At 46.0% G+C, this 26081-nt stretch overlaps 2 protein-coding genes across 5 annotated transcripts in view; both read left to right on the top strand.

The window, feature by feature from the left end:
- vclb (vinculin b) overlaps positions 1 to 20287 on the top strand; it is a 33982-nt gene extending 13695 nt beyond the window's left edge. Inside the window, exons 3-22 of one of the 2 annotated variants that reach the window (XM_010899496.5) lie at positions 3674 to 3824; positions 4120 to 4228; positions 4588 to 4710; positions 5130 to 5290; positions 9063 to 9156; positions 9322 to 9469; positions 10380 to 10533; positions 10763 to 10938; positions 11288 to 11478; positions 11986 to 12185; positions 12541 to 12669; positions 13872 to 14021; positions 14179 to 14287; positions 14548 to 14726; positions 14844 to 14967; positions 16568 to 16695; positions 16809 to 16994; positions 17278 to 17481; positions 17950 to 18054; positions 18306 to 20287. In XM_010899496.5, coding sequence (XP_010897798.2) covers positions 3674 to 3824; positions 4120 to 4228; positions 4588 to 4710; positions 5130 to 5290; positions 9063 to 9156; positions 9322 to 9469; positions 10380 to 10533; positions 10763 to 10938; positions 11288 to 11478; positions 11986 to 12185; positions 12541 to 12669; positions 13872 to 14021; positions 14179 to 14287; positions 14548 to 14726; positions 14844 to 14967; positions 16568 to 16695; positions 16809 to 16994; positions 17278 to 17481; positions 17950 to 18054; positions 18306 to 18452 — 2968 coding nt within the window. In that variant the 3' untranslated portion in view covers positions 18453 to 20287. The remainder of the gene's footprint in view (positions 1 to 3673; positions 3825 to 4119; positions 4229 to 4587; positions 4711 to 5129; positions 5291 to 9062; positions 9157 to 9321; positions 9470 to 10379; positions 10534 to 10762; positions 10939 to 11287; positions 11479 to 11985; positions 12186 to 12540; positions 12670 to 13871; positions 14022 to 14178; positions 14288 to 14547; positions 14727 to 14843; positions 14968 to 16567; positions 16696 to 16808; positions 16995 to 17277; positions 17482 to 17949; positions 18055 to 18305) is intronic. The other variant, XM_010899497.5, reaches the window with a different exon arrangement.
- Positions 20288 to 21351: 1064 nt separating this feature from the next.
- The window catches only part of adkb (adenosine kinase b), a 164985-nt gene continuing 160255 nt past the window's right edge, over positions 21352 to 26081 (top strand). Inside the window, exons 1-3 of one of the 3 annotated variants that reach the window (XM_020047526.3) lie at positions 21352 to 21650; positions 23713 to 23787; positions 23880 to 23933. In XM_020047526.3, the coding sequence (XP_019903085.1) occupies positions 21592 to 21650; positions 23713 to 23787; positions 23880 to 23933 (188 nt within the window). In that variant the 5' untranslated portion in view covers positions 21352 to 21591. Of the gene's footprint in view, positions 21651 to 22257; positions 22423 to 23712; positions 23788 to 23879; positions 23934 to 26081 lie in introns of those variants that run through there. The other 2 variants (XM_020047524.3, XM_020047525.3) reach the window with 2 other exon arrangements.

Raw genomic sequence — 26081 nt, forward strand, 5'->3', positions numbered from 1 at the left:
GTCCTACTCTCGCTGGTCTTTTATAAAAGTATGCCTTGTCTGACTCCCAAATGGCACTTTAGTCTCTCTAATAGGGCCCTAGTTTTGACGAGGGTCCTAGGTTAGTGGTTATGGTTAGGGCTGGTAGTGTTGATAAACACTTCTCTGGGGTTCTAGCTATATCTGGTGATGCTGTAGTCAGTTCTATTATTAATACTCTGCTGGGGCGCCGTCTTTTGCACTGGCCGTCTTTTGCACTGGCCGTCTTTTGCACTGGCCGTCTTTTGCACTGGCCGTCTTTTGCACTGGCCGTCTTTTGCACTGGCCGTCTTGTGCACTGGCCGTCTTGTGCACTGGCTGTCTATTTGCCCTTTGTGTTCTTGTTTGCCCATGGAGCAGCTGGGGACTAACAGAAGAATCAGTAAGGAACAGTGGTCTGTCTTCCTTAGACAGCTGGATGTGATTAACCTCATACAAACCTAGTCCCCTGGTGAAAACATGCCACTGAATGTACAGTATTTGAACTGCACAGCAGTTTGGACGTCTGACGTCTATGTCCCTTTGTCATCCTACTCTGATGGTCCTGTCAGCGTTTCTTCAGCTGTCAGTGTTACAGCAAAACATCCTTCTCTATTACCTATTACTATTCATATTATTCATCCACATGGTATTATATCTTTATAATAATTGTCCTGCCTGAATTCAAGGGGTGTCTTTTATATATTTTCTATATTCTTTCCTCTTCTATTACTTCCCTTCTAGGGAGGGGGGTGGGGGTCACAGATGAGGAGCCATTTGCCGCTGTAGGTCACAGGGTCACGGTGTGCTTGGTGCCGCAAGGTCACTTCACCACCCTGTCCACATCCGTCAGATAGGCAGGCTGGAATGTGTCTCCTTACACATCCGTCCTCCTGTCCACATCCATCAGATAGGCATGCTGGAATGTGTCTCCTTACACATCCGTCCTCCTGTCCACATCCGTCAGATAGGCAGGCTGGAATGTGTCTCCTTACACATCCGTCCTCCTGTCCACATCCATCAGATAGGCATGCTGGAATGTGTCTCCTTACACATCCGTCCTCCTGTCCACATCTGTCAGATAGGCAGGCTGGAATGTGTCTCCTGTCCACATCCGTCCTCCTGTCCACATCCGTCAGATAGGCAGGCTGGAATGTGTCTCCTGTCTACATCCGTCCTCCTGTCCACATCCATCAGATAGGCAGGCTGGAATGTGTCTCCTGTCCACATCCGTCCTCCTGTCCACATCCATCAGATAGGCAGGCTGGAATGTGTCTCCTGTCCACATCCGTCCTCCTGTCCACATCCATCAGATACGCAGGCTGGAATGTGTCTCCTGTCCACATCCGTCCTCCTGTCCACATCCATCAGATAGGCAGGCTGGAATGTGTCTCCTGTCCACATCCGTCCTCCTGTCCACATCCATCAGATAGGCAGGCTGGAATGTGTCTCCTTAAACTATACATGGATTTTGTGTGTCAGTGTGTGTGTGGCAGAGACCCCACAAATGCAAACATTTGCCCAGTTGGACAACCCTCGTTCCACTTGTTTCATTAGTAGTTACCACAGAGTGAGGGAGAGTTGTCTTCGGTGAACTGGAAGCTGTTGTCTTTCCCAGACCTCACCGGATCTTACCGCCTTCCAGCACTGTGGAAAAACTGACCATGAGGGGGTGTGAACCAAACGGCTGTCTAATCCCTACGTAGCGTCAACCAAATGGCTGTCTAATCCCTACGTAGCGTCAACCAAATGGCTGTCCAATCCCTACGTAGCGTCAACCAAACGGCTGTCTAATCCCTACGTAGCGTCAACCAAACGGCTGTCTAATCCCTACGTAGCGTCAACCAAACGGCTGTCTAATCCCTACGTAGCGTAGAACCAAACGGCTGTCTAATCCCTACGTAGCGTCAACCAAACGGCTGTCTAATCCCTACGTAGCGTAGAACCAAACGGCTGTCTAATCCCTACGTAGCGTCAACCAAACGGCTGTCTAATCCCTACGTAGCATAGAACCAAACGGCTGTCTAATCCCTACGTAGCGTCAACCAAACGGCTGTCTAATCCCTACGTAGCGTCAACCAAACGGCTGTCTAATCCCTACGTAGCGTCAACCAAACGGCTGTCTAATCCCTACGTAGCGTCAACCAAACGGCTCTCTAATCCCTACGTAGCGTCAACCAAACGGCTGTCTAATCCCTACGTAGCGTCAACCAAACGGCTGTCTAATCCCTACGTAGCGTAGAACCAAACGGCTGTCTAATCCCTACGTAGCGTCGAACCAAACGGCTGTCTAATCCCTACGTAGCGTCGAACCAAACGGCTGTCTAATCCCTACGTAGCGTCGAACCAAACGGCTGTCTAATCCCTACGTAGCGTCGAACCAAACGGCTGTCTAATCCCTACGTAGCGTCGAACCAAACGGCTGTCTAATCCCTACGTAGCGTCGAACCAAACGGCTGTCTAATCCCTACGTAGGGTCGAACCAAACGGCTGTCTAATCCCTACGTAGCGTCGAACCAAACGGCTGTCTAATCCCTACGTAGCGTCGAACCAAACGGCTGTCTAATCCCTACGTAGCGTCGAACCAAACGGCTGTCTAATCCCTACGTAGCGTCGAACCAAACGGCTGTCTAATCCCTACGTAGCGTCGAACCAAACGGCTGTCTAATCCCTACGTAGCGTCGAACCAAACGGCTGTCTAATCCCTACGTAGCGTCGAACCAAACGGCTGTCTAATCCCTACGTAGCGTCGAACCAAACGGCTGTCTAATCCCTACGTAGCGTTGAACCAAACGGCTGTCTAATCCCTACGTAGCGTCGAACCAAACGGCTGTCTAATCCCTACGTAGCGTCGAACCAAACGGCTGTCTAATCCCTACGTAGCGTAGAACCAAACGGCTGTCTAATCCCTACGTAGCGTCAACCAAACGGCTGTCTAATCCCTACGTAGCGTAGAACCAAACGGCTGTCTAATCCCTACGTAGCGTCAACCAAACGGCTGTCTAATCCCTACGTAGCGTCAACCAAACGGCTGTCTAATCCCTACGTAGCGTAGAACCAAACGGCTGTCTAATCCCTACGTAGTGTCAACCAAACGGCTGTCTAATCCCTACGTAGTGAACACATTTTGTGCAGTATTTCAAGGATAGCGGGCTATTCATGACCGGGCTCCTTTTGCCCTAAAATGTGAGTGGAGCGTTGAGTCTGCAGACTGTGTTGTAGGATGTCAGGATATCTGTGGGAAACGGAAGGTGTCGGTTTGGAGTCTATACATGGTGCTGACGGGCAGGTTTCTTCACGGAGTCTCCTCAGAACTCCCCCAGGAAATCCACTCCGTAGGCTTGGTCTGCTTGTCTTGCAGTATGTGAGGGTGGTTAGGTGATTTTTCAGGTGTGAGTTTAAAACACGAATCCAGGTTATAGTGTTGGCTGTATTTCTCCATGTTGACACAGCTGTGTCACTTCCATCCACACTAAGTTGTAGTAAACCATCCGTAAAGGCTGAATGGCTTTCACTGACAAGCTCCTCATTAGCGAGAACCAGCTAACGCCTTATTGAGCACTGTTGTATTAGTGTTATATTGTTATTGAGGAGTTTTATAATTTATTGTTATATTGTTATTGCAGTGTTTTATTTTATTGTTAAGTGGCTGACTTTGACATTCTCTGTTTTTTAGGGTTGAGAACGCTTGCACCAAGCTGGTCCAGGCAGCATCCATGTTGAAATCAGACCCCTACTCTGTTCCCGCTAGAGACTACCTCATTGACGGCTCTCGGGGCATCCTCTCTGGCACCTCGGACCTCCTGTTGACCTTCGACGAAGCTGAGGTACTGTGAAGGAGCCAGTGGTTCTCAACTGCAGGCCTTCGGATCAGCAGTACTGCTGGTTTTCCTTCTATCCCTCTAATCAGGAACTGTTTTAGACCTTGGACACCAGGGGAATGTCATTTACCGGCTGAATAGAAAACCAGCAGCAGTCTGTCCTCAGGCTGGGTGTTTAGAACCAGGAAGTGAAGCCCAGAGTACAGGACTATAGAGTACAGTACCCTAATCCCCAAATATGGTCTGAATGTTAAGATATATTTATCAATATAGACATTCTTGTTTCCTGATTGAATTGCAGGTTCGTAAAATCATCCGCGTGTGCAAAGGCATCTTGGAGTACCTGACAGTGGCCGAGGTGGTGGAGTCCATGGAGGACCTGATCACATACACAAAGAACCTGGGACCAGGTCAGAGGTCAAATTACCCTTCACATCTTATCTAGAGACATGTAGTCTTCAGGGACCTCTGATCAAGGCAAGTGTGATGTACCACTTGAAAGAAGAGACACACAGACACGCGCGCACGCACAGGAAAATGGCCCCTTCATTGCCTCAGGCCTTTGAGATTTAATCTGTTGACCAGATGAATTTGAGACAAATTTGCTATTTAGTTGAAGGTTATTATAGTGAATCGGTTCATTTTTGTATTGAAATGTTTAGACTTACTGTAAGTATCTCTGGATAAGAGCGTCTGCTGAATGACTAAAATGTGAAGAATTCAGAGATTGATGTTATGTTAACAGTGTGTTGTTGTTCCTGTTGTCCAGGGATGACGAAGATGGCGAAGATGATTGATGAGCGACAGCAAGAGCTGACCCACCAGGAACATCGTGTGATGCTGGTCAACTCCATGAACACCGTCAAAGAGCTGCTGCCTGTACTCATTTCTGGTGACTATCTCCTCTCATCTGAGGGCTGCCCAACCCTGGTCCTGTGGAGCTTACGTCCTATAGGTTTTCTCTCCAGCCTGATTCTAGTAATGAGCTGGATGCGAAGAGAAGTCAGATTAGTCACAACTGGGGTTGGAGTGAAAACCTAAAGGATGGTGGATCTCCAGGAACGTGGTTGGGAAGCCCTGATCATGGGTGATGAAACCTTCTAAGTACGCTCTTTTATATTTTTCATGTTGCTTACAGAAGTACAGATAGAATATAGAGAAGATGGCCAGGAAAGTTTTTAAAGGTGGGTCTGGAACCCTCACTACCAGCAGGCATTCAGAGTCAGTGGTTTTTAAACGCTAGACCAGAGTGATGTGGGGTGGTGCTCTGGCCACCATGACTGTTACTGAGGGATGTGGTGGTCTTGTCAGGGATCAAGATCTTCGTGACGACCAAGACGTCTGGGAGCCAGGGAGTTGAGGAGTCCCTGAAGAACAGGAACTTCACCTTTGAGAAGATGAGCGCTGAGATCAACGAGATAATCAGGGTGTTGCAGCTCACTTCCTGGGACGAGGACGCGTGGGCCAATAAGGTAAAGGGCTGGAGCATGTGGCACACACCCACAGGCTTGTGATTGGCCGGCGCAGGTTAAAGTTGCCCACTAGATGCTGATCTTGGTTCAGTTTAGAATCTCCTCCCGCCAACTGTTAGTGTGAGGTCTGGGGGATGCTTGCGTTTGATCTGCTTGAAGCTCGTATTTGGCTGTCTCTTTGTCTCATGCACATATCTTGACCACGGAGAGCTGCTTGTCTGTGGCGTGGCAGAGGGGTCTCCCCTCTGCCCATGCACTCACGCGCCACTACATTACTACTCTGGCTCGGGAAAGCAATGTTTTCCCGTGTCAGTTTGCTTGGATGTGGATTTGCAAACAAAGCAGCGACTTTTTGAGACAAAGTTTTGTCTTCTGAAAGATCCACTTGTGCTCCTAGTGCTCACCTACACATCCAGACTCCCAGAATGCTGTGGGAGAAAATCACTCTGCTGCCTGGACAGGCTGAAGTGTGATGTTCATCAACTGTTTAGTTCAGTTAGACTCAACGACTCAATGTTTATTACATTTCTTTTGGACAAACCCATTTAAAGGGTGGCTGATTTATAAAAAAAAAAAATGGGTTTCTTACTTTGCTACTTTATGATTGGACATGAGCCCCACAGACACATGTCACTCATTCCCATTTCAGCAGGTACCCATAGGCTCCTCCCCGTTCTCTTCTCTTTCTCCCATTCTCCCTTCCTTCTCACTCTCTATCTCTCTCCCTTTCTTCTCACTCCCATTCTCCCTTTCTTCTCACTCCCATTCTCAAACTTCAGCTCTTCCTGGTTAGCATGCTCAGTCAGTCTTTGCCTGCTGTACTCTGTCATCACTCAGTCTTTACTAAGCTTACTATTTTTTATGTTGCCTCTTATTTTTTATTTCTCCAATGGTCTTTACTGTTGTCTGGTTAAACATATGTATTTCTTTTGTTCTTCCCCCTTTTTCTTTTTACCATTCTGTTATCCCCCCCCCCGGTAGAAGGTAAGACTCTCTCCCCCACACCTGTCTTGTGCATTTGACAGCATGTCCGGGACGGCTCTCTGTGTGTGCTGACGTGACGATGAAGCGGACGTCTTGTGCCATGCGGTTGTCCTTGCGTGATCCTGTATAGTAGATGAGTGCTAACGGTAGAGCTACAAGGCTACTGTGTTAGCTAGGCAAGCTAGCAGAGTGTGGATGATTTGCGTTGCATTGTGACAGTTGTAGCATTAGCAGTGCTAACGGAATGGAATGACATACTGGGAGAGATGTGCTGCAAGTTCTAAAAATGTGTGCATTTAAAAATGTTTTTCTTTCAATATTTAGCGTCTTTATTTTTCTTTTTTACGTTTGACAGCATTCAATGAACGGCCAATCTGAGTCCCTTTCTCCTATATACGTTATAGCCAGTCTGTGAAAAGATATTTTAGGTGCCCTATTGGATCAATAGTATTGATAAATAACTCTCCAGAGTCCTTTAACATTGATTAAAGCCTACTCTGTCAGTCTGACTGCTTTCTTAATCAACTTTACAGTAAGGGGAAGATTTGGGATCACCAGTTTTGGGAACACTATGTCTGTGTTCCTGGATTTGAAAGTGCTTTCAAAGCATGTTCTCGAACAATGCTTTTTAGTTTTTAGTCCATGCTTATTCTTGAAATATCCAGGAACTGGTCCTATTCAGTTTAGATGAATCCTATAATTCTGTACACATCTTGCGTTATATCTTTTCCCTTTGGAGAATGGTACTCAGATCAAGCTGTCACAATTGTTGACTGATGGACTCCATCATGGTCTTGTCATTGTGTTAAAACTTTGACCGATCTAGCTAGGTTCCGTAAACTCCTCTAATATCCTCTGTCCTCGATCCCCAGTTCTAACCCAGTACTAACTCCATACTAACCCCCAACACAAGGGCCTCTCGTATGGATGGAGGCTCAGTGGGTGCTTGTGTTGTGAAAGCATTGGTTTCTCTTGTCGCCTGCCTTCACCTGTAAACACACCTGCTTACCGCTCAGGCTGGCTTCATCACAGAGGAGGCAAGACTTAGATATGGTTTCAAACCACACCCTATTCCCCAAAAAGTTCATAGAGCCTTGGGAAAAGTAGTGCGTTATATAGGTAGTAGGGTGGTGTTTGGGACTCGGACCGTCACGCTGCGGTTTACTACGGGGCTAAAAGCACGCTGCTACAGTGACATCACTCTGCACCATTTGGTTTTGTCGAGGCAACAGTTTCACTTCCTGTTTTCTAAGCTTTCCTCTGAAACCCTCCTTGATCTTCTGGTTAATACACATAAATCCCACTAATGGATTTATGTCTGAACGTGTTACTGTCATCCTTCTCTTTGAAGTAAAACAGTTTATGGTTATATTGATGGATGAACTGCACCAACAATGAAGACATTCCTCTGGATTTTGACTTAAAAAGCGTAGTTCACATAACATTGTGGAACCTGCCATGGATTGATTGGAGTCATTGTTTTCATTACTGTATAGCTATTAGCTAGCCATTTACAGCAATCTCTTTCTAATTGAACGTGTTGAATGTAGTGTAGCGACCCGGTTATACCTGTTGTTGATTTGGATGTTAACTAATGTAGGGAACTAGTTTCAATATCCGACCAATTGGTTTGACAATGTAGAAGTAAACAGACACCACGTCTCTATGAATGTACCACGTGCAACAACACCCGCTGTTTAAATATCATAGTGGTTAAAGACAGTCTGTCACATAGGAACTGCAGATGGAATCCAACCAGGGACAACAACATTCATCCTTTGTAATCGTGGGCTGGCAGAATTAGGCTTGCCTGGTTCCTTGTTTAACATTTGCATAGATGTATTTCAAGGTTTGGGTCAAACTGCTTCACTAGCTAATTGAAGTGGAACTGACAGCATTTGAACTGCTTTTTTATTTTAATTAGATCTGATGATGTTTAAATGCTCTTCGTTTCACTTTAACTGCTTTTTAGTAACAGAACCAGAGATCAGACATACTGGACTTACTGAATGTAAAATAAACGACATGAACCCACACGAAGGACATTCACGAACCCTGAAGCCTGTCACTCAACTTTCTCTCCAGGTCTGTCATTGCCTCATGTTGTGTCTCCATACTTGGCCAGTGAATGGGCTCATTGTCTCCCTTGACTTTGGTTTTCCATCCCCTCAGATCGTCCCAAATGACATCCTAGTCCCTCATAGTAATCTGGAGTGAGTGCACTATGTTTGGACTAGGGGTCGTTTGGGATACACATGAAGACTGTGGAAAGGGATTTGATTTAAACAGCATGTGCACACTTCGGGCTGAGTGTTGCCAGAGGTTACGGACTGGACTCTGTCCTCCGCGTAGGCGGTGTGTTAGCGTGGTTGTGTACTGCCGGTGGTGATCATGGAGCCGTGCAGTTGTCAGGTTGTGATCCATGTGTTTGGTCTGTACGGATGCTGAGCTCATTTCCATCAATCGTGGTCACATTAATGGTTTCCCACGAGCAGGAGTGTTCTGGTGTTCTGGTCAGACCTGTTAGTTGACACACCAGAAGACCTTCTGTTAAATGACAGAAGGGTTTCCCTAAAAAGGAGTGATTGCTGGACTGTTATTTGAAAATGTCCTTGTACTGCATATCCCATAATAGTTCAAATAAGTAAAACAAATGTGATAATTTGAATCATCCAGTGTTTTCAACAGTATGTTCTAGTGAGGCTCTAGACTGCATTTATTAAATTTTTTGATTCCACTTCCTCTACACTTTTACTGTTGTTGACTTCTGACCCTGTTGTTGACCCTTAAGGACACGGAGGCCATGAAGAGAGCTTTGGCGCTCATCGACTCTAAGATGACCCAGGCCAAAAACTGGCTGAGGGACCCCAATGCCCCACCAGGTAACCAAAACGTTGAATATTTACTATGTTTGTTCATAAGTCAACTAGACAGAAGATTAAGCTGCTTCTACTGGACCGGAGGAAAGTCCAGGAAGTCCATCCTTGTTTACTAAACCAACCAAGTTGTGGTTTTCTTTCTAATCCTCCCTGTCTCCTGATGTTCAGGGGATTCAGGAGAACAGGCGATCCGTCAGATTCTGGACGAGGCTGGGAAGGTGGGAGAGCTGTGTGCCGGGAAAGAGAGGAGGGATATCGTGGGCACGGCCAAAACCCTGGGCCAGATCACCGACCAGGTGTCTGAGATGAGGGCCAGGTATGAGGCCTACAACTTTGCTGCTACATCACTCAATAGCAATAAAACAGAGTCTTTAGAAAAACCCAGAATTGACATGATCTTTGGAATCTGGGCACTCAGTGGACCATATATAAACTTCAATGCACATGTAATCTGCATATCTGCCTACATAGTCTCCACTTCTTTTGGCCCACAGGGCCCCCCAGGGGATAAAGGTAGTGCAGTATGTAAGGAATAGGGTGCCATTTGGCACACACTCTGTGATCAGTCAGTGGGAGGAAGCAGCCTACAGGGTGGTCATCCCATTACAGGGGCTACAGAGTAACTGACACCCGTCATATCAGATGACCGAGGCCCAGAGACGACACTCCGATTAAAAGCAGCTGTCCTCACTCCGCCTTGTCAGTCCATCGCCTTGTCAGTCCATAAGCCTTGTCAGTCCATAAGCCTTGTCAGTCCATAAGCCTTGTCAGTCCATAAGCCTTGTCAGTCCATAAGCCTTGTCAGTCCATAAGCCTTGTCAGTCCATAAGCCTTGTCAGTCCATAAGCCTTGTCAGTCCATAAGCCTTGTCAGTCCATAAGCCTTGTTGAACCGCCGCCTCGGATGAACAGCTGGCCTCTCTGCTCTTCTAGGGAGGACAAGAAATCTCACAATTGTGTATTATTCCCGTATGAAGCGATTAAACAATGGACACGGGTACACAAATTAATAGAGGGAAGGCGAAAGGGCACAGGTCACGTCTTTTAATCTCCCTGACCAGCAATGTTTTCTTTACCTTAAAGCAACTGGGAAGTGCCAGAATCCTCGGGGAATGAGCGGGGTATCCAGCCATGCTGGGATTTCTGAAAACACAGTTTGCTTTGAATGTTTCTGGAATTGTGCAGCCGTCTGAGGTTCCGTGTCACCTTTCCCCCATCCGTCTCCAGGGGTCAGGGGGCTTCTTCTGCAGCTTTGCAACGGGCTCAGCAGGTCTCCCAGGGGCTGGACGTTCTCACTGGGAAGGTAGAGAACGCAGCCCGGAAACTGGAAGCCATGACCAACTCCAAACAAGTCATCGCCAAGAGGATTGACGCTGCTCAGGTGGGACCCCTAAATGTGTTCTCTGGGCCGCGACACTGCTCTGGCCAGAAAGTATATAGTCTAAATCCCAATGACCCGGAGAGGAATGGAGCATTCACTTCTGTTTTGTGGTTGTTGAGATCGTATGTTACCACCGACCCAGAGTTCCACATAGCCGTACCTTTGAACCGCGTTGTCATGCTTACTCTTAAACCAGGCTAGTTGACCTTTAATCCCTGTGCCCCTGCAGAACTGGCTGGCAGACCCCAACGGAGGTCCTGAGGGGGAGGAGAACATCCGGGCTCTCCTGTCTGAGGCCAAGAGGATCGCTGACATGAGTGAGGACCCCAAAGAGAGGGACGATATCCTGAGGTCCATCGGAGAGATCGCAGGCCTCACCGCCAAGCTGTCAGATCTCCGGAGACAGTGAGTCGTTTACGTGTCACCAGCCGCGCCCTCGTAGACCTTGCCAGTGATCAGCTGTTGTGATGTCAGGCGATGACGTTTTGGATGTTTGGTTGGAACAGTTGTTAGTCACATTCCTCGGAGGTTAAATTAACCACATGAGTCATGTTTGTTTGCTGGCTGGAAAGGAAAGCCTGAATGTAAAAACTGAATTTGATTTCCAGCTCACTAATAAAATGCCACAAGCTCAATAAAAATGTATGCAGTGTTCCTCTTTCGCTTCCCCCCAAAATACCCTTCTTTAAAGAGCCTATGAGGAATGTCCTTCCAGATCTCCTTACTGTCATTCATTGACCTCTCACTTTGACAGTGGTAAAGGTGACAGCCCGGAGGCCAGGGCTTTGTCCAAGCAGATCGCCACCGCCTTACAGAACCTGCAGTCCAAGACCAACAGGGCAGTAGCCAATAGCAGGCCGGCCAAGGCCGCGGTCCACCTGGAGGGGAAGATGGAACAGGCACAGAGCTGGATGGAAAACCCCACCATAGACGATGGGGGAGTGGGTGAGTCCTGCTTCCAGGTCAACCCCCCCCTCCCCGAACTTCCTCTTCAGTTCTGTTTCATTCCTTCTCTCCCCGGCTCTCGCTCTCGCCAAGCCTTCCCGACTGCCTGTGTCTTTCGAGAACTCTCTTCTACTCCCTGTCTCTCTCTCTCTGCGGTGAACGTTAGTCCAGACTCTGTGTGAACATGTCTGCCGGGTGTGTTTGTCTCTATGCTACGTTCCATTACTCTTGTCATTGTCTCTTTGGCTTGTCGGCTCGGAGGCCTGGATAACCTCCTGTACTGTTTACGCAAATACTCCAAGGCCTGCTAGAGAATTCTCAGAGAAATCATTACCAGATAAACTGTATAACCGTATATATTAATTAATATAGCACAATAGAGTTCTACTTTTAACCTCCCGCTGTGACCCTAGGCAAAATATGAACTGACCTATGACGGATCTCTTTGTAGGCTGAGACGGTGTGTTTGGTGTTGTGTTTGGTATCTGACATTTTGTCCCTCCCCAGGCCAGGCAGCTATCCGAGCTCTGGCATCAGAAGGCCGTCGCCTGGCTACTGCCCTACCGGGTCCTTACAGGCAAGAGCTGCTGGGAAAGTGTGAGCAGGTGGAGCAGCTCATGGCCCAGCTAGCCGACCTGGCGGCTCGGGGGGAGGGCGACTCCCCACAGGCGCGCGCGGTGGCCCAGCAGCTTCAGGAGGCCCTGAAAGTAAGTGGGGTCACTGTCCCTCTCGCCTGTTGACTCTCACAGGTCCAACAGACACCGGTGTGGGGAAGTGCGCCCTCTCCTGGTGGAAATAACCGTTCCAGAGTAATGCACTCTCCAGTCAAAGAGCGGTCCATTAGGACTACGGTTCTGTGAAGTAGGCCAGTATAAATGTTCTGGTTTATTAAGAAATGACGAGCTCATTTGGAATAATCTGTTAAACACTGCAACACAAATTAAGGCCACTTGACCAAAGAGAACCCAAGAGCCTGTTGTGAGAACTACGGTTCTCCCACGGGTCTGCCACAGCTCCCCCCGATTGCTCACTAGCTCCTGTTGTGTGGTCTTGTCTCCTCAGGACCTCAAAGGAACGATGCAGGAAGCGATGACCCAGGAGGTGTCGGACATCTTCAGTGACACGACCACGCCCATTAAACTGCTGGCCGTGGCGGCCACTGCCCCCTCCGACGCCCCCAACAGGGATGAGGTGGGGTTCCTTCCTGTCTCATGGCTTTCACTGTGGCTCAGTCATTTGTAGTGTCTCTGGGCAGAGCCGTATATTAAAGCGGTGAGGTAGGACATTGTGGTATGTGGGCAATATACCACACCTATTCTAGGGCACAACAGCTTGACATCACACGGAGCCTATTCATGGTATTTTGGAAATATATCACAAACCCATGACTTATATCTACACAATTAGGACAGTGAAAAGTGATGTCATGTGGTCTCATACCAAGACTTTTGACCAATCAGAATTCAAACCACCCAGTTCTGCACATGGGGCTGAACAGTAGATGGCTGTTCTGATGTATGTATGTGGTATACTGAAGCATAAAGCCTGAGATTTTAGTTTCTACCTAGGTTGCAACTTATCATAAAATAAGAAAATATGGAAGAAATGTTTAATTATGTTTGTGAAGAACTGCGCTCTTCATAACATTGAGTCAATAAAGCTGTTACTACGTATCTGCGAAAGTGCTGTTCTGAAAAAGAGATGTTTTGGCATGCCTTCATACAGGCTAAGGTAAAAGTTAATTTATCAAGCATGGCCGACAGTCTGCGAAGTCAATGACACTAGTGGTTTCTCTAGGTATTGGTTGAGACTGTCGTGCCACCTCTTTTCATTCAGAGTTTCGAACTAGCTTTTCCCCATTACAAAATCAATAATTATTTTATATTATAGAAGAAGGTTGTGACAGAAGCTACATACATTCAGCGTTACCGGTCCTATATATCTTCTAATGTGTAGTCCGGTTGCAACAACGATTTGCTTAGGAAAAGGTCAAGTTTGTTTCTCAAAGGCTGGCGTGGTTCAACCACAAATGTGACATCCACAGATTTCGATTTGGTTTTATTTGGCGATTTTGCTGCCATCTTCCCTTAGCTAGCTACTGTTGCACAGAAGGCAATATTCTCTAGAGCACCTGAATAAATCCCTCCCAAGCAACACATTTTATTAGGTTGTGTTTTGAGATGTTACTGGAATTTTTTGTTATCCCACCCCTTTGCAACAGAAGTCCTATAGGTATTCCCCAGGCCTAGCAACAAGCCAGGCCAGGTTTCAGAGGCTAACGGCCTATATATATATATATATATATCGGCGCAATGCAATTACAACAGAAAAATAAATGTTGCCATGTCTGTGGTAAACAGGTTTCAGCGTGTTCTAAACATTTGTTTTATTAGGTGTTCAACGAGAGGGCTGCCAACTTTGAGAACCACGCCAACCGGCTGGGGGCCACCGCTGAGAAGGCTGCTGCTGTAGGAACCACCAACAAGAGCACGGTAGAAGGGATCCAGGCAGCTGTCAAGTCTACACGGGACCTCACTCCACAGGTACAGTCTGTCTCAGGTCTAAAATAAATGTTGACGCAATGCCCCTACACAGATATTACTACCTGACTATTTCCAGCGTGCGTGCGTGCGTGCGCGCGCTTGCCAGAGAGGCTATTGATCAATTGGATGACTGACTGATGCTAGCCTGTTGTCGTAGGTCGTCTCTGCTGCACGTATCCTACTGAGAAACCCCGGCAACCAGGCTGCGTACGAGCACTTTGAGACGATGAAGAACCAGTGGATCGACAACGTGGAGAAAATGACAGGTGACGTGTCGTCTGCTGTTGGTCACGGAGTTCGAACCGTGTTTCCCTCCCTTGGAGACAGGAAGGATTGAAATGACTTAATTCTTCTGATTATGCACGTGGCCTATCAGGAAGTTGGCATCTTTTTTCCAACCCCTTCAAAACACACATACTGGTTGGATGGAGGGGGCTTCCATATTAGAGTCCTTCAGGAAGTTGTAGCGGGGTAGGTCAGGTAAGGGCCAAATGTACTGATTACATTTTTCTCCTTTAATCTTCAGGTTTGGTGGACCAGGCAATAGACACTAAGTCCCTGTTGGACGCCTCTGAGGAGGCCATCAAGAAAGACCTGGATAAGTGCCGTGTGGCTATGGCCAACCACCAGCCTCAGATGTTGGTGGCTGGGGCGACCAGCATCGCCCGGCGGGCCAACCGGATCCTCCTGGTGGCCAAACGAGAGGTACAGATCAATTTGATTCAAACATAAAATAATGAATCATTCAGATGTATTGTAGTTAAGCTTATACAACTCTTATATTCTGTCTAAAATGTCGACTTCGGTACGTGTTTTTCCCAGGTAGAGAACTCTGAAGATCCCAAGTTCAGAGAGATGGTGAAGGCTGCGTCTGATGAACTCAGTCAGACGATCTCTCCAATGGTGATGGATGCCAAGGCCGTGGCAGGGAACATCACTGATCCAAGTAGGTTCCAGTGCTCCTTCACTACACTACTGTTACATGTGCCTGCCTGCAGGTGTCTGTCTGTCTGCCTGCATGTCTGTCTGCCTGCAGGTGTCTGCCTGTCTGCAGGTGTCTGCCAGCCTGCAGATGTCTGCAGGTGTCTGCCTGTCTGCAGGTGTCTGCCTGTCTGCCTGTCTGCAGGTGTCTGCCTGTCTGTCTGTCTGCCTGCCAGCCTGCAGGTGTCTGTCTGTCTGCCAGCCTGCCTGCAGGTGTCTGTCTGTCTGCCTGCCAGCCCGCAGGTGTCTGTCTGTCTGCCTGCCAGCCCGCAGGTGTCTGTCTGTCTGCCTGCCAGCCCGCAGGTGTCTGTCTGTCTGCCTGCCAGCCCGCAGGTGTCTGTCTGTCTGCCTGCCAGCCCGCAGGTGTCTGTCTGTCTGCCTGCCAGCCCGCAGGTGTCTGTCTGTCTGCCTGCAAGCCCGCAGGTGTCTGTCTGTCTGCCTGCCAGCCCGCAGGTGTCTGTCTGTCTGCCTGCCAGCCCGCAGCTGTCTGTCTGTCTGTCTGTCTGTCTGCCTGCCAGCCCGCAGGTGTCTGTCTGTCTGCCTGCCTGCCAGCCCGCAGCTGTCTGTCTGTCTGTCTGCCTGCCAGCCCGCAGCTGTCTGTCTGTCTGTCTGCCTGCCAGCCCGCAGCTGTCTGTCTGTCTGCCTGCCTGCCAGCCCGCAGCTGTCTGTCTGTCTGCCTGCCTGCCAGCCCGCAGCTGTCTGTCTGTCTGTCTGCCTGCCAGCCCGCAGCTGTCTGTCTGTCTGTCTGCCTGCCAGCCCGCAGCTGTCTGTCTGTCTGTCTGCCTGCCAGCCCGCAGCTGTCTGTCTGTCTGTCTGCCTGCCAGCCCGCAGGTGTCTGTCTGTCTGTCTGCCTGCCAGCCCGCAGCTGTCTGTCTGTCTGTCTGTCTGCCTGCCAGCCCGCAGCTGTCTGTCTGTCTGCCAGCCTGCAGGTGTCTGTCTGTCTGCCTGCCTGCCAGCCTGCAGGTGTCTGTCTGTCTGCCTGCCTGCCAGCCTGCAGGTGTCTGTCTGTCTGTCTGCCTGCCTGCCAGCCTGCAGGTGTGTGTCTGTCTGTCTGTCTGTCTGCCTGCCAGCCTGCAGGTGTGTGTCTGTCTGTCTGTCTGCCTGCCTGCCAGCCTGCAGGTGTGTGTCTGTCTGTCTGTCTGTCTGTCTGTCTGCCTGCCAGCCTGCAGGTGTCTGTCTGTCTGTCTGTCTGCCTGCCAGCCTGCAGGTGTGTGTCTGTCTGTCTGCCTGCCAGCCTGCAGGTGTGTGTCTGTCTGTCTGTCTGTCTGTCTGTCTGTCTGTCTGCCTGCCAGCCTGCAGGTGTCTGTCTGTCTGTCTGTCTGTCTGTCTGCCTGCCAGCCTGCAGGTGTGTGTCTGTCTGTCTGTCTGTCTGCCTGCCAGCCTGCAGGTGTCTGTCTGTCTGTCTGTCTGCCTGCAGCTAGCAAACATGATCTAATACTAATTAGTAAGCCCAATCTGTCAATTTTTGGATGTCTGTCTAAATGTGTTAAGGTGTGGTGCTCTCTAAATTTGTAGATTATGCCATAACCGGCTATATCTACCACCTCCTGTTCTGTGGTATCCAGGTCGGCAAAAGGGCTTTCTGGACTCTGGTTATAATATCCTTGAGGCAGTTGCCAAGGTGAGAGATGCCTTCCAGTCTCAGGAACCAGATTTCCCACCACCACCACCTCCAGATCTGGACCAGCTGCAGGTAAGTCCCTCTGTCACATTTGGGTCAGCGGTTGTGTTCTGTGTACTGATGATGGACAGGACTGTCTGCTATGAAGAATAGAGGAATGCCCTTTTGCCTTCTGAACGTTTCAGCTGTCCGATGAGCCCGCCCCACCCAAACCCCCCCTACCCCAGGGCGAGGTTCCTCCACCCAGGCCTCCTCCCCCAGAGGAGAAGGACGAGGACTTCCCTGAGCAGGCGGTTGGAGAGATGGTCAGCGAGCCCATGATGATGGCTGCAAGACAGCTCCACGAGGAGGCGCGGAAGTGGTCCAGCAAGGTGAAATAAAAGAACATAGTCAGGTCACATCCAGTCAGGTCACATCCAGTCAGGTCACATCCAGTCAGGTCACATCCAGTCAGGTCACATCCAGTCAGGTCACATCCAGTCAGGTCACATCCAGTCAGGTCAAGTGCGGTCAGTCTGTCACTCCTGTCGTGACAGTGGTCTCTAGGAAGTATGACATGACATACAGCTTACATGCAGAATACAAAATCCCACGATCAACGGACTCCACCCCAACTGTTCCAGTCACTGCTTTGCGTTTGGTGATGTCTTTCAGGGTAACGACATCATCGGCGCAGCCAAGCGCATGGCCCTGCTCATGGCTGAGATGTCCCGTCTGGTGCGTGGCGGCAGTGGCAACAAGCGCGCCCTCATCCAGTGTGCCAAAGACATCGCCAAGGCCTCGGATGAGGTCACCAAGCTGGCCAAAGAGGTGGCGAAGCAGTGCACTGACAAACGCATTCGAACCAACCTGCTCCAGGTCAGTTTAACTGGTCTCCTTTCATGGTTTCTATGCCATAACTTCCATAAGCTAAAAGCCGTTAAGCCTTCGTCTGGTTTTCGTCCGGTCCGATCTTCTGACAGATGTTACCTCTCCAAGTCCAGTGGAAGCATTATTTTTTTTTTGGAGGAACTGTGCCAACAAGGACAAGAGGAGTGTAATATTTGACAACATAGAACATTATTACAGGCGTTGCTCTTTCTGTGCAGCAGCTTGTTTTGGAAAGCAAAATAAAAGACAACCTTTGTACTAATGTAGTACTGGTAATAATAAAAATGGATTGAGAGAGTTTTACCTTACCCTTGTGATTCAGATTAGTGTTTATAATCTCAATTACATTCCACCATTTTCTTTTTCTACATCTCTTTGTCTGGTTTCTTTTGTTGATGGCTGTATAATATACACTTTAAATCAGCCTGATGTGGAACTTAAATTTCTGTGTTTCAGGTATGTGAGCGTATCCCTACCATTAGCACACAGCTTAAGATCCTCTCTACGGTCAAAGCTACCATGTTGGGTCGTACCAACATCAGTGAGGAGGAGTCGGAGCAGGTAGGTTCAGAGTTCACCAGGCTGCACTCGTCAACCACCATACCCTGTGGCTTTGTAATCACACTGTAACACATTGTTGCTGTTAACAAGTTGAAAAGGAACTCCAGTTTTATTTAAGTAATAAAAATAAAAACCTAACTCTTAATTTGAAATGAGAAAATATACTGAAGCAGAATGTCACCTTGGAGACAGTATGCTGGGACCAGCATAATTACGGTGTTCACCAATGTGTATGGCCTTTATTTTTCCAGGCTACGGAGATGTTGGTTCACAATGCCCAGAACCTCATGCAGTCTGTGAAGGAGACGGTCAGAGAAGCCGAGGCAGCCTCCATCAAGATCCGAACGGATGCCGGTTTCACCCTCCACTGGGTCCGAAAGACCCCTTGGTACCAGTAATGGACCAACTGTTTGTTCCTCTGCCTCTCAAATAGCTCTGTATTCCCTATTTAGTTCACTATTCTGTTCCGGGCTCGTATGTCTGAAATATTAGGGCACTATTCAGAGATTTGGGTGCTATCTGAGACAGGTTTATTCTGCTGAAGACCCAGCCTGTTAAGGAGAAAACAGCCACACCCATTGGGCTATTGATTGGACGGACACTTACTGTAGCCACTAATTTAATGCTATAATGAAAACATCCTGCCTGATTGGATAGAATGAGTTGATACTGAACACAGTATTTATCGGTCATTGTCAATCCCATGACAGTTTGGTGTACTATAAATGAAGGGACTTTCTGATGCAACTTTGACATTGTTTAGAATTTTTCTTAGTAAGATCTTTTTTTTTCTAATTGTATGTAACAAAATAAAGTGAAATTTGTTTTTAGTTCTAAGGTTAAATCATATATATTTGACTAAGGTTGTTTTTCCCCCATTTCCAGTAAGATAAATGGCTATTATTAGAAGTGAGATATACAGAAGCCCATTGCAAGAAGGATACCTCCAAATTCTATTGATTATCAAGATTGTTTTTCTTAAGTCATTTTTGTATCTTTATACTGGTTCTTTATTTCACTACTTGCATTCTGCAGCCATTCACCTTTGCTAGTATTAAGCCCATCCGATCTGAACTCAATGGGAGTTGGTTGAAATATCTTAATGCTCAGCTCTACACGCAACTATATATTATTATGTGGTGTTGTCTGTTTACACTTATGTTATAGAAACTGAGAAAGAAACACTGTTCCATGTTGAATTTCAAATAGATGAGATGATTTTTGTAAGAATGTTTTTATTTTAATTGTCAGGACTTCTGCCAAAGAGTTTATTCTAGCCAGGGGTTCAAAATCTCTTAGTCATCTTTGTGCCTACTCCATTGCTGTTCTTGACACATCATGAAACAACAGGGAGTTGGCATGATGGCACTAAGCAGACTGGCACTCAGGCTAATTTCCACCTTTTTTTTTAAATGGGTCTTGGGGTTTGCTATATCTGCAGTGTTGAAAAACACAAGGGCTAGCTGGTTGGACACATTACATAGAGAATGTTTCATCAACTCACAGTCATCTAGCCTACAAAAGTGATGATGATTTGAAATGAATTATCTTAAGATACATTTGCATTCAGCGCTTGCTCTTTTCTTGACTAGCTCAGATTTTTCACAATGTTGCATTGAGATCACATGGTAAATGTAAGTGCCTTGATGCAATGTACACAGCGTATTATGTACAGACGCATTCATTATATATTATGGGATTTTAAGCTAAAGGTCGTGTATGGGGTTAAGTGTATGAACAGTTTATTGGCTTGTGGATAAAGATTAAGCCTAGTCTTGGACTAAAAACCAAGTGACTTTGTCTATGACTAGGTTTAATCTGTGTCCAGAAAACCCTGGGACCACTAATGTACATTATGATGTGCCACCTGAAAAGGGTGTACGAAGATCAGCCTTTATGCTGATGTCTACAAAATACACTACAGTAAACCTTATAGTAGCTAACATAGCTTGGACTGTACAACTGGTTTAAACATAGAATTTTTAAATGTTCTGTCTTAGACCAATGCAGTTTGAATGTGTATGTTATTGAGACCCTACAAAACCATCTGATGTGCCTTGTAATAAAAAAGATGAATTGCAATAATTTTTTTTGTTTCATTTACAGAAAAATGCTGTCCCAGATAAATCTGTATAAGTCCTACGTACTGCAGCATGATTTTGTTCAGATTTGTTCAGTGTCAACTCGAGCAACATCCGTTTTATTCAGTATCTATAAAATTACTCAAATCCTGCTTCTTGGTATTATTATTTTGTAATAAACAATTTCATTAGACTCCCAGCTGCAAATCCTCTTATTTATAATACTGTAGTGTCGTAGGTTTTATTGTAACACAGTGGTGTTGTAGGTTGGATAGTAACACTAGTCATGGTATTTTAGGAGTCTGGAGACGCTGTGGTGAACATTATGCTGCCTGCAACATCATCCAGCATGACCGGTTTGGTGGTAGGTCAATGTTGGTCTGAGGAGGCATATCCTTGGAAGGTCAAACAGACCTCCACGTGCTAGCCAACAGTACCCTGACTGCTGTTAGGTACCGGGATGAAATTATCAGGCCAAATCATCAGACATTATGCTGGTGCAGTGGACCCTGGGTTCCTCCTGGTGCAGGACAATGCCTGGCCTAATGTGGCCAGAGTGTGTATGCAGTTCCTGGATAACGAAGGCATTGATGCCATTGACTGGCCCTCACATTCCCCAGACCTGAATCGAGTTGAGAACCTCTGGGACATTATGTATCTGTGCATCCAAGTACATACAGGAAAGTGGGGGACATACTACTGAGTCACATTGAGTTGCTGGGATGAAATTCACGCAAGTTGGAACAGACTGTGATTTCAAATGTTTACTTTGATTTTCGGTTTGAGCTGAGTCCAGCCCTCAATAGGTTGGTGATTTTGGTTTCCATTGACCGTTGTAGCGTCATGTTCTCAACGAATTATACAATGTACAGTAAAGATATATTTCATTCATTGAGACCCGATGTGTGATTTCAATGTTGCCTCAATTTCAGCAGTGTATATACATCAGAGGTCAATTCTGGCAGTTACGATGTTTAAATTACCTTGAAATTGTAAGCTAAATTTAAATATTCAATAACATGAAACCGACTTGCCTGATAGGGTAGGAACCATGATGAATCCCTAGTTTTGATAGTGCTCCTATAGAACTCAGCCATAAAGTCCAATTAGCCATTAAGTCATAAATTGAAACCAAAAACATGCGATTTTGAATCCTAAACGTTATGTGAACTGTGTGGTTAAATAGGCGGGGGTAATTACTTCATGGCTGTTTAAGCGCACGACCCTCAGCAGGTCAGACCCAGCTATTACGTTTCCTAGCTAAATCTCCGATTTTCCTACGTCTTGTGAAAAATACCCGACTGGAACTTGGGAGTCACAAATGCCTTTAATTCAGCCAGCACCTCTAGCCAGCATGTGTGGTTGAATATATATTTGTCCAATACAAGGAAATAAAACTGTCGCTTGTCCATTCATACTATCCAGTGGAGTGTCAGTCTGTGTGGATGCAGAGAAGATGAGTGCGGTTGATGAAACCAATGTGGAAAAAGGCAGAGTGGCAGATAAAGCACTCGGGTAAGTATGTCTCTCAAAGCTCAGTACACACGAAGCTAAATACACATTCACAGATGTCGGTTAATTTGAGAAGCAGACGTTATATATTTTAGCTTGACGGTGACGCTTCGTCAAGCAAAAGGGTGGGTAACGTTAGCTAGCTAACAATAATGCAGACTAGCCACTTAGCTAGCCAGCAGGAATGCTAAGAATTTCCACGTGCAACGAATATACTGGCACGTGGGGGTACAAGTATTGTTTCTCGACATCTCTAGTTCTCGCACAAACGCTTATGGAAATAGGCTATTACACGAGAATACAATGTTGTGGTGGTTATCAGGTATTGCATCGAGGAAAACATTGTTTATATGGTGGCCATGATGGTCGAAGATTGGTACTCTATCCCTGGTCACCGCTGTATTTTCCACGCTTGATGCAAAATGACCACACTACGTCGACGATCAATCAGAATTTGCTGCGACGTGCCAAAAGAGGCAACGCCGAGATTTCATTTAATTTGTGTTCGTGTCGCACAGAGCCACGCAACCGTAAGGACCCAGAATAGGTGACATGTGTGCAGCCAACCGCATACCTAAAAAGATATATCGCTCCGCCCACTGCCGTCGCAGCCAATCAGTTTTGGAAACAGCGTAAGGGAGATTCGGGTTACGGCTGTTCTTTCAGGGAAAACTTATGCAAAAAAGCACGCCGCTACTGTTGTTTGAATTTGTGTAGTAACTTCACCAGTTCTGTTAGTCCACCAACCTACCCTTGACAGCATGCCTACAACCAGGTAAGATTTTTGGCAGCCATATTACATTGACAATCATGATTGTACATATACCTGCTACTGTAGAATGTCCTCTGTTCAAAACCAAATGTGGAATGACTGACAAGTCAGTGATGGGCTAGGCTTTTCCCACTTGACTTCCTGCGAGGAAATAACCTGGTTACTCTTAGTGTTTGAAGATCAGCTCTAATGTGTTTTCATAAAAGCACATTTTGACCCTAACAAAGATGAAACAATGTTCCAAATCCTGTCATTAAATAAACATGCATTTTGTTATTACCTATGGAAAATGTCCATATGGAGTTCAAAGCACTATGGAACTGTGGACTAACATTTTGAGGCTTGCTGTTTTTGTGTTAACATGCATTGGGTTAACATATGGCCTTCAGATATAGCCTTCATACAGACTTTCAGCTGTTCGTTACCCTCCATGCTTCACGTGGGCCCATAGGAGTGCTGCATGTGCCAAAAGGAAGATGCTCTCAGTGGAATAAATCACAGGGTTTGATGTTTTTTTCTCTCAAAACAACACCATTAAACCACATTGATATTCTGCTTCAGAGTATGAGGACGGGACCTCGGATCAGTTCCACTTTCTAGTACCTCATCTCATTAATTGGCCTATGGTCTGAAAGGAAGAAATGAAACCACATCACCTGGTTCTCTGTCTATCAATTGATTTGACGGCTGACAGAAGACATGGTTCAGTGTTGTGGGGTGATTTTGAGATAAGTGGATCAAGAGCATCAGTCTGCTTAGTGTGACCAAACTGTCTGTGATCATTATTCGGAGAGGGATTCCTCATGGGTCCCACCTGCTGCTCATAGAGATATGACTCCAGTGAGGGTCAAAAGTCACACACCATTGACTTCCAACAGTAACAGAGCCGACATGGGAGCTGTTTCTCCGTTTCCATCCCTTTGGACAGGCCCTGTATAGACTTGGTCTGGTCACAGATTAGACATTGTAACTTCAAATGATTTAATTTAATTTCCAGTGGAGCTGTCAGCTGACTTGGTGCACTTGGGGCAACTTAAAAGTGACTTATTTACATCTGAAACCGAAGTTGACAGATTTTACCAGTCAAACAAGTTGATTTTGTTGAATAATACATGAATGTGTGTTGTTTCAAAGTATGCAGATTTACCAGTTTAGTGTTTTATATTGCAATAGAGGGACTTTCACTAACCAATCAATAAATGTTCCTACTATCTGTAGATTTAAGCACCTTCGCCTTTATTTACCCTGGCTGTTAAGGACATCTGAGGAATACTTCTCTCTTTACTTTCACAGTGAAAATGCTCTGTTTGGAATGGGCAACCCCCTCCTTGACATCTCAGCTGTTGTGGATAAGGACTTCCTTGACAAGTGAGTTGGAGCTTGAAGCATTTGTTTGTTATATTTTGTTTGTTTAAAAAATATATCTGTTTTAACTTATTTCCCTTTCTTTCTCTGAAAAGGTATGGCCTGAAGCCCAATGACCAGATATTGGCTGAGGACAAACACAAAGCCATGTGAGTGCAAACCCCTAAAAGCATTACATGTCTACTGCACGCATAATAATCATTTGAACAGACTGCCATTTATATTATTAGCTATTGCCTAATTTGGCGGTAATTCAGGAATTCAGTTTATGGTAATTTGTTTTCCAAGTAATTTGTTTTCCAAGGTACTCATGTGTTTTCTTATTGTATCCACATTGCTAAAGATTAAACAAAACAAGCTGGATGAAATACACATGTAATTGAATATATTGTAATTAATTAACGATTCACTGGAATCAATCCTAATTACTTCTCAAATTACAAATATGAAATATGTACTGTCATTTAAACATTGCTTATTCTCTTTCTTGTGATGGAATCGGTTATGATCCCTGTCCAAGAAATTTAGATCTTATAGGTGCAACAAAAAACAAATGTATTTAATTTAGTCCATTTCATCCCTTACCAGGATCAATTCCACCCGGTCTTTACAAACCTTTCCATGGTTGTTATGTTGACAGGACGAAATGGTACAAGCAAGACTAGTAAAGATTCACCAGAGTAATATTCAAGCAAAATTTGTGGCAGCTGGAATATTCAGCCCTCCAACACAAGGAGAGATCGTTGGGTGGGCGGAGCTTGCCTGTACTAGCATTTTAACATTGTAATCGCTCAGCAGTACTCAAAATGTCTGACTGGGGTGGGGCCTCCTAAGTAGAACCACTTCTCAATATTGCGCACTTCTTTGGACCAAAATAGACCAAAAGTCTAAAGTGAATTGGATTCCACTGGGGTCGGACTCTTGAGTGGCTGTCAGTCAGCCGTTCATTCCAGTGCAGCTGCAGGTCTCTACCATCATCTTTTAACCCAGAAATATCACCCTGGCTGTAACTCTTCCACACTCACCCCTGACAGCACCCTGAAACACAGTAAACTGAAATATATCTGGTTATGGCTGAGAAGGTTCCAGTGCTACTCATGCACTTGAACTTACTTAAGCAGTAGACCTAGGTTTGACGCTGGCAGTGGAGATGAGTGTATTCCTTATGAACATCTGTTTAGCTTTCATTCAGATTGTTATAGACACACACAGAAACACATTGAAAAACTCCCCACTCTACATCAAATCAGGGTCTGATTCACAAACAATATGACCTTTAACCTCATGGGTGTGGCACGTGTAGCGGTGTTCTGAGGGTCGGTGAATAGTTTCCATTTTGAAGCAGAGGCTCAATAGGTTAAAGGATTGGTGTGAGTGGGCGTGTCTTCAGAGACCCTTTCAGACGATTGGTTCCTTGTAAACGCCCGTGCTGTTGGCGTCTGTGGAGGACATGCCTGTGGTCTGTTTTTTTAAATGTTTCTAGTTAGTTTGCGTAAGACGTTTAACCTCTTGTGCTGTTTTAAGCTGAAGTGGCTAAACTGAGCTATGTGAAGTCCATGGTAGATGCAGAGATTTGTTTTGTATTTAGCTGACAACTGCATTCTGACTAAATGCCAGTCTGATTTTCGACTTGGATGATGTATCAATGAATCAAGTATTGATGCAGTTGATCATTCTGTTTTAATTAATAAATAGACCTTGCTAGGCTTGGCTTTGGATATCTGTCTCTGGTTTCAGAATGACCTTACAAATAGAACCTAGGCCATTGTAATGGACAGGATTGAATATCATTCTGTTGCAGTTCATCAGAGTAGAATTTTGGGTCTTTAGTTGTTCACTCTGTATGTAAATTGTGTGTGTGACTTGCTGAGAATCTGTAATTTCTATTTTTATGCTGATGACTCAGTGATGTACAATGCTGCCCTGTTTCTCGCTCATGCATTTCCAAACATGCAGTAATACTGGTGTTATTAATCAAACCAAATATATGCCTTTCTCTTTGTCCCTTAATCTACATTTAGATCTCAACATTTTTACCCTGGACGGGTCTGATATAGAACAAGCACCCTCCTGTCAGAAACTTGGGATTTGGTTAGATGAAAATCTGTCTTTCAGAACACACGTTAATGTGTTGGTGAAGATTTCTGAGAATTACAATTCGTTTATTTTACAGAAACAAATCATGTCTGTCTTAGCTTGTCAGTGAAATTGTACAAGCTACTTTTAGTCGGCATTAGATTATCTTGATGTGCTGAATGTGAATGCCTCTGCATGTACAGGATGTCTCATGAGGCTGT

This window comes from Esox lucius, chromosome 6 (genome assembly GCF_011004845.1).
Source record: "Esox lucius isolate fEsoLuc1 chromosome 6, fEsoLuc1.pri, whole genome shotgun sequence".
Taxonomy (NCBI): Eukaryota; Metazoa; Chordata; class Actinopteri; order Esociformes; family Esocidae; genus Esox; species Esox lucius.